Consider the following 13,456-nt stretch of genomic DNA (forward strand, 5'->3'; position numbering starts at 1 on the left):
TCTCTCAAGCCAACAATTATTCTTTCACTCACCACACTTTTTTCTTTTCTACGAAAATTGGTCTTGTTTAAGGACAGCTTTATTCAAAATAATGGCGAAAATAAAATTTGTGGAATAATCCGAGTTGACCGGAAAATTATGACCAGTTTCGCTTCCTCTGACGATTTTTTTTATCTACTCTACAATGTTTACCCTGTTAGCAGTAGCGTCAATGCCCTGATACCAAGCTTCACTAGCAATTGTTCTTTGTTTCTTGTGCAGCAAAGAAATTTTTTTCATCTCGTGCCCACACAGAAAGTGATATGTGGCTTGTAATAAAACAAGGCACGAAAGTTTTTTTTCTCCCACTTTCCATAATCTTCCCCTCCTTTCACTATCACAAACACACAATTCCAACTAAGCCCTCTCAACACAATCTTGCAAATAGCTTGACCTCGCCTGACCTTGCACCAGTTGTACCATCTTATCGCTCAATGGGTTATGTGTATATATATATATATATATATATATATTCAAACTTCCTCAGATTATTCCTTCCTGTTCCATATACTTGGACCAAATTCATTAATCCAGTAAGATAAATATATTTGTTTATTCATCGAGTGTAAATACTTCAATTAATAAAACTTTATTTTTTCAGAATCCAACCAAAACTACCACTGCCTACCAAATCTAATAATCAAACTGATACAATCAAGCCAAGCATCCAAGAATTTTACAAGACGCGCGTGAAACTCGAGACTGTTTACATTAAGGAAACACAAAGCTGTGAAAATAAAGAGTTTGCTGGAATCCCGTAAGAAGGAAGAAAAGAAGGAAAGAGTGGTAGGTATTCCAATTTTCTCAAACACTTCCGTTTTCCTGAACGTTTCTCCACCTCAATTTCCTTTGCAAGCTTTTGCACCGCTTTGGCAAATTGACCTCGTAAGATTCTCTATCGTTAACCACTATACAACATAGCTATTCCACAAGCTATTTCAGAATTATTGTAATGAGTATCGTAGAGCAATATTAATACAAGAATAAGAAAGAAAATACAAAAGTGTTTAATCATCGATGAGTCGCGTCGTAAGAGGTTCGTGACTTATCGGGGATTTAGCTGTAGCTGAATAATTTTTTTTGTCACCAGATGAACGGATAGTCGCCAGAGCCTGGGAAGTCCAGAGGAAAGTAGAAGCCAAGCTGGAAGTCATCGCGGTGACTGGCAAAACCGCATTGGGAAGTCTCGATTATTAGGAAGGAAGAGAAATAAGGACAAGGAAGAAAATGATCGAGGAAACCGGTGGAGGTGAGTCACGTTCGTCAAAGTCTTCCGTACTAAAGCGATTGCTTCTTACATGGGGACGAGTGGACAAACGGATGGATAGCATATAGAAAACGAGAACTGCAAAAAACCATTTGAAATCTAATGGAAACCTCGCTAGGATGCTTTGACTATATTTGGCCTGCAGTTACGACTCAATTGTAAACTCTTTTTTAACTGTTTAGGGACAAAGGCGTGCAGCTGAGGAAACGAGCCAGAACAATGCCTACTCGCCACTACAATGTACACTTGAAAGAATCTAGAGGCGGATACAGGAGGCCTACTGGTTGTATTCGTTAAAATGAAATCTTGACGAAACAGTGCCAAGGACTAACTCTGCGTGGCAGAGGTATATTTGATTGGAATCCAGGCGTTGTAAAAAAAACGCTCATCTTCTTTTACCGCCCAGTACAGAAGGTGTTTACGAACCTTGGCCAATTTCAAGAGGATTATCCTGCATATTGGATGAAAATCAACTGGTTGCCAATTCTTAATTACCAAGCGACAATAAAAGAGACGAATGGGGAAAATGATAGCCGAGCTCTGAAATTGGTCCAATCGAGAGAGCGCGTCGAGTCAGAACACGGAATCTTGACTTTCCCCTTTTCGCGGAGCAGTCAGTTCGCTGTCCGATGTCAGTCGAGTGGTTGCTGCAGTCGAGAGTGGACAGAAGACACTCGCTTATTCGGTCTATCCTTTTTTATTCGTATGTAATTCAATATATGTGTACCATAGTTTCGAGACTTTCCACTTTGGATCCTTAGTATCCGTGTATCTGTGATCTGTGATTGTGCTTCGTGAATGTTACGTTGCAAGTTTTGTTGCACTATTATTGTTTGTCCACTCTTGAACTTGATAATCCAACTTCAAACACTCCAACATATCAGGTTTTATTTTACTTTTTTTTTTTTTAAATAATTATTGATCAGTGATAACTCTCTCTCTCTCTCTCTCTCTCTCTCTCTTTCTCTCCCTCTCTTTCAGTAAGTTTGCGAATAATCTTCGAGTTTTCGGCTGTGAAAAATCATCAAGCAGCAACCATCAGGCTTTTTGGACCTTTGGGATTATACTGTTACGGTTTTTAAATCTTTGTGGTGCGTGTCGTAAAAGGGTAATTGCGTACCAGTTCATCGCTGTGATTTTCTACTGTGTTTTATCTATCTGGAGACTGAACGAGGAAGCCTGCTCCCTCAAAAATGATGTTCCACGTGTTCCTCCTCAACATGCTCATCTCCGTGACTTTTATCGAGACATCAAAGTCTTCCATCATCTATGCCGATGACAATGTGGTGAGTGATAATTTTGTTTATTCACGCGCTTCACACTTTTTTTATTTTCCTCTCAACTCTCTTCTCACGTACATAATTTTTCAATTAAATTTTTACAGAAATCCCTTTGCCCTTGAAATTATTAGTTGTCATTACTCTAGCGAAGCAGAGAGTTCCCAGCAGAATAGAAAAAGTGGGGAGATACAAATAAAACTTTACTAATTTAGAGTTGAAAATAAAATCAATTGAGATTGACAGTTTTGATAGACAGTAAAAGCTGAATTAGCATAATTATTGAGATGATTTAATTGACTCGATATGTTTCAATGCGACTGTGCTTCTGATCAGTGATGTTAAAATATTTTTCTCTCAGTTATAAAAAAAAATACTTCAATTCAGTTTTTATCATAAATGATTGAAAAAATGAAATATATTTGTCGTTTGATTCGATTTCTTTGGGCGATTAAAGAAGACTGATATAATATCTTAAGCAAGGATTCGATGGATGGTTGGATAGAAATCGTTTAATTATTGTTTTCTCTGCCAAGAAAAGGCAATTTATATTGAAAGGGTCGATTGCATTGTTCGAGTGTGTGAGAAGAGCAGCTTGACATACGAAATTGGACGATACTACATAGAATAAAGTAAGAGACGACGAAGCCACCTCCGGTTAACTGCGACACAGGAAATACACGTCTCGATTGAAATATGCGTGTCCCCCCTCTCGGGTCCTTTTTAAGGGTCAACGAATTCTGTTGGTATTGGAATGCGAGAAGCGTCTGAAAAGCTTTCGTCCAGCCAGTCAATATTTTTTATGCTAATCCAGTGGGACCAAATCAGATTTTTTGCACCCAACCTTTTCACACAACACTAATTACTGGGATAAAAAACTAAGCGCATATATTTCTTTGTAAGATTTTCATCAGTATTTTGCTAAAAGCTGCCCTTAACGGGATCCTTCAGGTACATTTTAAGTTAAAAACTCCGAATAACAGTATGGCGTCATTTGAACACCAATTTGTTCAAGTCACTCTACTTTTTCGGTGACATCGTGAACTGTTCTGTCTATTTAAGCGATAAAATGCTCAAAAAAAAGGAAAAAATCATTTTTTATGATTATTTTATTAGATGAAGCAGTTGATGAAATTCCTGACTAGTGATGAGAAAATTGATCTTTAAGGGTGAACCCGACTTGGTAGGGTTCACCATAAATGACAAGGTTTTCTCGTCTGTAACATAGTTTATTTATCGAAAATCAACCCGTCGAGCTGCTAAATCTAGAGGTTTAAATGCAAAATTGTATTCAGAATTCTATTCGTGGCTTATCAATATTGTGCGTTGAAAATACTAAGATGAATGTTGCATTAAGTGCCTATATAACACTTATAATACGTTTTCTTGGGACGTGCTCTGCAGACGGAGGTTTTGGGTAAAAAAAAACGGAAAAAGGAAGGAAGGAATAAAGAAAGGGTATCCTGTCAGACAGAGGGAGCATCTAGTGGCTCACATTTCTCTTTCGTTTTTTCTCTTTCGATCTGAGCAGGGGAAAAATTGCTATCTCTCTTTTGCTACATCCTCCCACAAAAACGCCTCTCTCCTCGTATTATACATTTTACGCATCGTTAAACAAATTAAACTACTTAAGCTAGTATAGAAATGATAATTGCAAAATATGCTCGGTTCATTATCGAATTGTGTCGTTTCCTTTTAGTAATATTGTAGTTGGTTAAGATTATCTTGCTAAAGCAAAACATACGTGTATTAAAATAGAGTATTACGAAGAAACTCGCGTATTCGTGCATAGTAAAAATTCATACGCGCCAATAAAAGCGCGCAGTGCGTGCCAAACGCAATTAATTCACGAGTATTGATAAAACGAAAAATAGCAAAATCTGGATTCAACTCAGGGTGGAATAAATCGTCATGTTCGAGACGATCTTCACTCGTACCTAAATTAATGTTAAACCGCTAAAACCGTATTTTCTCACGTAAATGACAAACAGCAAAATTCGTTAGGAATATCTAATTAAGGTGAAATGTAATTTTCCTCGGTAGTAGAATTTCTGCTTTAAAGAGCTGGGAGAGTTGGTATGGAGCAGTGGCACATGGTTTTTGTGAAAAGGGCGGAAAATCAATTTATCAGGGTATTTCCGGATGTAGTGGACTTTCGAAAAAAAAGCCACTTCTAGAGTGCAAAACTCGGTTGAACCGAGTATTCAGAAAGTTCCGTTATTCCGAGCGAGTGCTTTAGCGCAGACCAAAAGGAGAGCAAGAAATACCAATTTTGTTCAATTGGTAGCAATAATTCTAGGATGAAATATTGCTTGCAAAGTTTTGTCTACGTTGCAGCCAGCTGATCCTTATTGATTTAGTGCACTGGACTAATTAAGAATAAAAGAAACAATAGGGAGACGTTGTTTGGTCGTCCTTGCCAATTGCCCCGTAGGATGTGGCTCGGGTGGGGCTGGTGGGGCGACGCACAAGCCACTCAACCGCTCGATAAGCCTCGTAGTAGGAACACACATTGATACACGTAACCATTTTGTGTTGTATACATATATACCGTTGCAGCAACAAAAGGAGAAGTAAAAGTCGAGGATCGAGTGAAAAAAATCTACTGTTATTTGCACACGTGTGTCGCACGTGCTCTTCGCATATATGTTAAGCCTTCTAGACTCGTGTTGCAGCGGTGAGGAGAAACGGTAAAGTCACGTAAGCGTCAATGTCCTCTATTTACATTATTATTATTAATATCATTATTATTACTCTTAGGCTTTGACCACTCGACCTTCGAATTACTGACTACATCCAAGAGTTCCACAGTGTACAAGACTGCAAATGAGAAAGAGATGTAAAGGGGAGGGCCCTTTCGGTCGTTAACTGCAGGAAACGTCGAGCTCCACGCATCGACAGGAAAGACTCGATGTCGCTTAGTCGTTGAACCGAGTCTCGTCTTTAACTCTGATACACCAAACTCTCTTTTCTGTTTCCCACTGATTTCCAACTCATCTTTCAAACGCATCAATATTGTTAAATCGATGCTCTTGTTCTACTGTGAAATGCATATTTATTGTTATTACTTGGTATATCCATTAATCATACGAGCTAAAATTTGCACTGCGTTCTGCATATATACTAAAATGCGTATGCGTTGATCGACGTTTTATCCGTTAAGTCATGAATAATAATCAATTCGTTTCATCCGTCACGTTCAGCTATATATAATTGTTAGTTTTCATTGTACAATGGCTCTTGATGATAATTAAGCGTGCTTATTCATTGAAATTCGTGCAGAAATTTCCACTAATAGAGATACACTGTAATAATAGTAGCTCAGGGGAGTGTATTAGTAATTTTCGGTGTTTTGCTTCAATTCCAAACTATTATATCGGTCAATTACACGTATAACGGGTATATCGATGATGAGTTATTACTTGTAGTTGTTTTAATTATTATTATTGTTATGGCAGAATATTTGTTCTTGAGTATTTTTATGATTCTTTTTGCTCCCTCCTTACGGATTTTTTTTAATAAAACTGGGATTATTTTCTTTTAACAAATTCATCGTTCGTTGGAGCTTAATTGAATTGCAAGTGGCAAGAAAGTTATGTGTGATAATAAAGTATATATAATCTTTTTCATTAATCTGTTCACCTGCACGCAAGCTTTACCAAGCCAATAGGGTACGAAGAATTTGAAAAATTGCAATTTCAATTCAATTTTACCAACAAATCTTTTTACTCGAAACAAAAAAACTGTTCACGTGTATATTGACACTGATAGAAATAAATGTTCTCTGCGCAAATGAAAAATTCATAACAATGTAATTGCAAAAACTGGGAGGAGTTGCATCCTGTTTCAACTCACGGTTATACAAGTGCTAATGGTTTCTTCCAACATTCATTGTCTTCGGACAATTTAGTTTCAATTTTCTAAAGAATTGAACCTTCAACGTCCACTGGACTAATTACACTGGCATAATAATATAAGAACATGGACGAGAAGCATAATTGGACGTTAAAAGTCGTTCGGTAATTCTAGAAACACAAGATCTGTCAGAGTGGCTCGATCAGTATGACAGAATGATTGAAGAAACCACCCAGCAGCAGCAGAAGTAACGCACGACGATGACTCACCGCGCGATCGATCCAACGCTTCCCGGACTAGAGTTTTTTTCTGACGAATAATTAATCCTGTCCAGACCTGTCGCAAACACCGGATAAGAATCACTGCTGAAATTTGTCCCTCAAGATCAGGTCGAGTCGCGATTGCAACATATTTAATACGTATTCGTCATTTGAGAAATTCAAGGGAAAAAAGAGCCAATGGGGAAAATTAGTAATGGCCATGATTCACAAGTTCTCGTGGCCATAAAACTTCTTGTATGTTTTCCCCATTTATGCTCTGCCTTACTATGTATCACGCACTTGGGAAAAATTCAACGTTCGTTTTTTATGTATACAGGGTCCGACAGTTAATATAAATCAAAGCTTAGAAGCAAAAAGACGCGCATTTCCGTATAATTATATACATTTAAAGGTATTTAAAATTTGCATTAAGACCTTTTCGAAATTTGATAATATATTTGTATTCAGAAAGGTCTGCAAAATTTGGATAGCTCCAATAGTTACAAAGATACACTTCTTGTATTTATGCTCTGGGTAGTTTTTACAGTCGGACCCTGTATATACAGGGTCCGACTGTCAAAACGACCCGAACCGCGCACGTAAACTTCTGTTTATCTTCGTAACCACAATTGATACTAATTTTGGTATAAAACCTTTCTAAGCGCAAAAATTCAAGGATACCTAAGAAATATCTTACACCAAAAATTGATATTTCTTATAGTTATGAAGTTAAACAGAATTTGATGTTCACGATCTTGATCGTTTTATCCAACACACCATTTATAATCACCGAGTCCTTGTATAATCAGCGAGCCCCTCTATATCATTCGTGATAAAGCTCTCTCAGAAAATTACACATTTTTCTGTCGACTTTTAATTTTTTTTTTCTTAAACGGTGCCTGATTACGTTTCTGTGGGAAACTGTCTCGGTGCGGAGGGAAACGTGAGTTGAGCGCACTCCATGAGTATGCAGCAATGGAGTGTCAAGTGGTATGTTAATTAATTCGTCATTGTCGCTGCTTGGAAAGTCGTAAAAAAAATGTAATAGACTAAGTGACGATTGAAAGAAGCAGATATAAGTGCTCCAAAGTAAAAAGTGCTCATTCATGGAAATGAAGTTTGAGCGAGGGAGAATAAGAGGATTCGTTGTATGGGTGTGTATTATAGCGTGTAATAAGGTGACTTTCGTTGTAATCGAACGATTATACATTATAATAATATTAATTATTCGGTGTAAGTATAGGAAATAATATAAAACAGTTGCTAGTAAGTTTTTGTATGAGAGAAATTGGAAGGAAAGACGTGACTCTTGATTTGTGAATGAAAAAGCAGAGAATATCGTCTGATAATTATAATTACAATTATAATTATTAGTCATTGCTCACGCTCGGTTGTACGGGCGGCTTAACAGAGTAGCTTAAAGAGTTGGAAGTCTTATTGTCGCTATTAATCGGCCACCGTCACAGGGAATGCATTTGACCCATCAGAGTGACCACAAGCAACCATACGACTGCATTGAGAAATGTTTAATCGATCAATTGTCTCTAATCGTCTGAAGTGAATTATTTTATTATTACATTAAAGATATTCAAGTTTAGCTAGTATAAACTCATTAATAAACTGAGTTCTTTCCCAGCTGATTAGTTTTCCCGTCTCTGTACAGATTTCATAAAATAGTAGTGTCTGTACCTCGGTCTCTGTACAGATAAGATTGAATGATTTTATTATTAAATTAAAAAAAAAACAAAATACAAATTTTCGTAACATAAATTCACGCATTAATTGACTTTTTGCTCAGCTGATCAGTCCCTCCTTCTTCAGGCAAGTTTCACAAAATGGAAATGTATCTATATAGAGATAGGACCAGTGAATTATTTGACTATTAAATTTAAGAAATTGAAATTTACTTAACACAAATCCACCCATAAAGTAAATTTTTGGTCAGCTGATTCGCCTGTTCGTCTCTGGAGAGATTTCCATAAAGTAGTAGTGTCTGTGAGGATAAGAACGGGCCTAGTCGTCGTCAACCCCGGTCGTCGGACTGATCTATTTTTGCCACGACCTATATTTAGCTCAATCTTATTCCAAGAGCAGGCTGCATCGGGTCACCGTACGAAATCCCGCCGCCGCCGACGTGCCGAACCTCTCTCTCTCTCTCGACTTTTTGCGCCCTCCTGCCATAGTCGCTCTTCCCTTTAGCTTTTTCGTCAATGCATCAACTTCGTCATCGTTCCAGACGCCACGCCCGCGACGCGTCAGTTTTTTATCACGTTTATTCCATATTGATCAGACAAGTATCAAATTAGCTTATTTTATGCACTTGGGTATAACTCGCGTCCAATTTTACGTGTTTATGAAACGGTGATATCAGAATAAAAACGGTTATTGTAGTGATAACGAAAAGAGATATTAGTTGATATTAATGGGGAACAGAAGTATAAATTAATCGATTCAAGGAATAGTCTGGTAATTAGTAATTATCTGATTGAAAATATTTAATTTTTATTAAATTCATTATAATTTATTTGAATTAAGAGCGTTTAAAAATAGCTTGAGAAAGATAGTGATCGTTTCGATTAAATTCAGTTTGCAAATATATTAAGAAAATATTTTTGCTTTATAATAGCTTATTGGTTCCCTTCGTGATCGTATTGATTTGTGTTGCCCAAATTAACATTCTTGCAAGTTCCATTATGCCTGAACGATCCTCCTACATTTCCGGCTCAATTCAATCTACGAAGATCGTTCTTGATATATACTCTAACAGATCATCTGGCCTCTGCGTGATTTAGGGATTAGAGTGATCTACATGAATGAGATTCCGTTGCTCGGTAGTACTAGTTACTATCAATGAATTGATACTGGCCACTCGTAAGTAACTTTGTAAGTTAAAATCAAAGATTTTCTCTTAGCTTTTAAAGAAAATATCCATAAGCTCTCGATTTAAATATATACCTCGTCTAATATTTTATAATACAAAGAATAAACTATTTTCTATAAATGATAAAATTATTGACAAACTAGTCGATAAAATTCCACGAGTAAATAAATTTTCTTACAATCATATTGATAATTACTTTGTCACGTGACCGGAAGCCATATACACTGAATTAAAAATGAATTCTAAGCACGCGAAGATCGCTCGGCAATTTTCCCCTGTGATTGGTCAAAGAATGTTGAACCTCTGGAATAAATGAATCGTATTTAAGCGTTGCACGAACGGATCAGCTGGAATTTTTCCAATCATCGGACGTTGTCCTAAGCAGCGGGAAACGAAACAATTATCGATAAGGAGAAATCAGAATTTAGAACGTTTGGAATATCGATCCTTTATATAAGAATTTTAATACTAGCTTATTATATTAAATTTTGAATATCCGGTGCAATAATCCCTCGCATCCCTCCCGAAGGATGATGGGAGAAACTAAAAGCAGCGGAAATTTTTCAAGTTCCCTTCTTGCAAGCGCTCGATTCCCGAGAGTCTTGTTCGATCCCGCAGGACGATAAACACTGGCAACGATCGTTCGACCATTGGATTATCCGAAAGCGTGTCCAGAATACCGAGAGAAATCCAATTTCATTCTCGTTATTGAAGCTGAACCTGCAGCTTCCGTTGTCATTTTACCTAGAAATTGTTTTCAATCACAAAAATGCTCTTCTCCTTCGCGTTACTCTGATGAAATAATAGAAAGCAAAATGCTGGTATTAGTAAATAGTCTCTGTTGTTATTGATGAGTCACTCTGTATAGCGAGTGTAACAGCTGCACCGTTACAATTTATTCTAGTTTTACAAAGGGGCCACTCATTCAACTTATATTCACATACTATCGCACAAGACACTGGATTTTTCATCTTGTAAGAAATATACTTGAATTTTCCGAACTATTCCATCCTAACATAATTTTTTAAAAATTTTAACTTTCAAGCTCTGGAATAGATTGCGTTTGGTAAAATACAAGTGTATACATGTGATTATTATGAACTTGGAATTCCTTGCACGATATTTGAGTTGTTCGACAAAAATTTATATCATTTAAAGAAACAAAAATCTTATCGAACGCCTTAATCACATTGATTTGAATTAATTTAATTTTAAGATTAATATTGCACCAAAAAGCTGGAAACGTTGATAATTCCAAATAGCATATATTGTATAAATTGAAAGTTAAAGAAGAAAGGAGGGGGAGAGCAAAAAAATATTTGCATGTCCTGTGCGAAGGAACAAAAAGAGTATATAGAAAGGGAGATGGGCTGGAGAATTTACATTTTACTCATGGTTGTGTGGATATCCGACATCCGTCGGTACACGATGGGACGATCGGTCCGGTCGTGCACGGTTCGTTCGCCCGTCGATTTCCGGCTGGCGCCACAATGTCAATGGGACGACTCTCCACTGCAGTACGTTCTGCCATGAAAAATGCATCGATGAATATTTAACAGTTTACACACAATGATATTACCGAGTTTCTTATACCACTCGAGTGTGTGGAATATCTTTCAATTTCGAGAGGAACGAGTCGTGTCGAAAGGAAGCGAAAAGAAAGCAGCGATAGGTAAAGAATAATACACATAGGGGAGTAAACAGTTTGCGCATACACTGTGTGTATGTTAGAAAAAAAGGTGAGTTTGCGTTTGTTCATTCGTGCAGGCAGAAGCACTGTTTAGACTGCAGCATCTGCTCTGCCTAATGCTTATCTTACGCTAGTCGACGCGCTTCGCTGCCTCCTGACACAACAAACTCAAATCTCCGACGTTTGCCTCCCAGACTCAAAAGTTGACCTTCGATGTTCACTCGCTACAACATTTATGAGAGAGTGCAGTCTAACGTGTAAGTCAAAACAAAATCATGTGGTACACTTGTATAACACAAGGTTATAATCGAGGAAAGAAAAGGTTTTGTTGTACAAAGGGATGTTTTTGTTGTCGCAGGAAAGATAGCTTCTTAATTGTTTCAATGGAAAGCAAATTAAATCTTCAACATTTTCCTCCGAAGCTCTAACGTTTCAGTATTATAAAAAAAACATAGAAAATAATAATCGAGGAAGAAAAAGGTTTTGTACAAAGTAATAATTTTTTATTGTCACCAGAGAGATAGCTTCTTATTTATTTAAATAGAAAACAAATGAAATCTTCAACATTTGCCTCTGAAGCTCCAACGTGCGAGTAAAGACAAAATCATGTGGTATACTAGCATATAGCGCAGAAGATTATAATCGAGGAAGGAAAAGCTTTGGTATAAGCGGCGCCAATTTTTTATCGTCACCAGAGAGATAGCATCTCATTCGTTTCAATGGAAGGGTTTAAACGCTCAATTTCTTTCTCGCGTGCTGCTTCAATTACCGCGAGATGAAAACGTTTATTCCCCAATGTTGAAAATTCAATTAGGCTTGACACGAATTGATCAAACTAATAGAAAACATTGAGCAAGTCTAAAATAAAAAAAGCTTTCACCAGGCGTTCCCAAAGCATAAAATACAAAGATTTATGGCATAATAATAAATTGATCCCCTCCGGGTTGGATCGAGTCTACAGCTCATTTTTATTAATTTAACCTGTGACAGATCGTCGTTTCGTTCGTTAAATTGGATTGACGCGTAACGTCTCGTTAAATACGAAGCTTTGTAATTATACTTTAATTTAACTGACTTTTCAACCTTTTCTCCTTTACTCAGAATCGACTTGAATTCTTAATTCGCTGGGAATCGTTCTAACGAATCTTGTGTTTCCTTCTGTTTTCTGCATTGATAAATATTCAATTCTGTGTGCAAAATAAACGAGTCTCTCTCTCTCTCTCTCTCCATTTCTGGATAAAATTTTCTCGAAGCAACCAAAAATATAATAAGAAACGTCTTTGTCTTATTGCTTTATTAACGAATGCTGGATAAATTGAAGTATCTTCCGTTTAACTCCGTCTTAACTCGTATAATGAAATCACTCGTCACGAGAGGACAGACAGTTGATTCCTTGTCCTGAAATTTAAATAAATTGGCCAAAAAAGAAACTGTGAAAGATACGCGCGTTCAGTCCGAGAAACAGTTTGAAAAGTCTCAAGTGGACAGTAAAATTAGGTCTTATCGGTAGAGACAAAACGATATTTAGTGAAAAGGAATAAGATATCGACGAGGCGATTAAGAGAGACACAATAATTCTTTATGAGTCGAGAGGTAGGACCAATTGCTTACCGCCAACTAAACTAACCACTTAACCTCACTGGCCTTGTTTCCGGGATTCTCCTTACTATATATATATACTACCGTAACAGCGACGTTAGGCAAAAATTGAAGGGTGCGTGCAGAACGTCAACGCGAACATTTTTTCTCAGGACAAAATTTCTCCAGCCAAGTTACAAACGCTCCCTTAAAGTTTAGTCACGCATCGCTCTTACTCTCACACCCTGTACATATATAGTCCCTGTCGAATTGTTTCGATTACAGTCACGTGCAAAGTAAGAGAGCTTTGTTTTGCTCCGTAATAAGAAATATTGTAAAAATAGAATTTTCATCGCTGGTCAAGGGAAATAGTAGCCATTGTCAAGTGTGTCGAACCGTCTAGTATAAAATCGGCTACGCTGCCCACGCCTCTGACGAATCCGGGGAGAGCAGGAAGAGGAAAGTTCTTCGGCTTTCGCGCAATCTCGGCGCCTCTCCCTCTCTCTCTCTCTCTCTCTCTCTATTTGTGTATGCGAGAGCGTGGAACTCGGTAGCCTCTCTACGCGTACGCGTCTCTCTTCTTCAACGACTCCAACAGCTTCTACTTGG

General features: G+C 37.4%; 1 protein-coding gene across 4 annotated transcripts in view; it reads left to right on the plus strand.

Moving 5' to 3' along the window:
• Positions 1 to 13,456, plus strand: part of Mmp2 (Matrix metalloproteinase 2) — a 51,244-nt gene that overhangs the window by 1,671 nt on the left and 36,117 nt on the right. Inside the window, exons 2-5 of one of the 4 annotated variants that reach the window (XM_066732630.1) lie at positions 641 to 825; positions 1,130 to 1,288; positions 1,489 to 2,190; positions 2,288 to 2,592. In XM_066732630.1, the coding sequence (XP_066588727.1) occupies positions 2,500 to 2,592 (93 nt within the window). In that variant the 5' untranslated portion in view covers positions 641 to 825; positions 1,130 to 1,288; positions 1,489 to 2,190; positions 2,288 to 2,499. Of the gene's footprint in view, positions 1 to 640; positions 826 to 1,129; positions 1,289 to 1,488; positions 2,593 to 13,456 lie in introns of all 4 variants that reach the window. The other 3 variants (XM_066732632.1, XM_066732631.1, XM_066732629.1) reach the window with 3 other exon arrangements.

The sequence above is a fragment of the Prorops nasuta genome, unplaced genomic scaffold (assembly GCF_024137725.1).
Source record: "Prorops nasuta isolate Cenicafe-Biocafe unplaced genomic scaffold, Cenicafe_Pnas_1.2 PNAS00010, whole genome shotgun sequence".
NCBI lineage: Eukaryota > Metazoa > Arthropoda > Insecta > Hymenoptera > Bethylidae > Prorops > Prorops nasuta.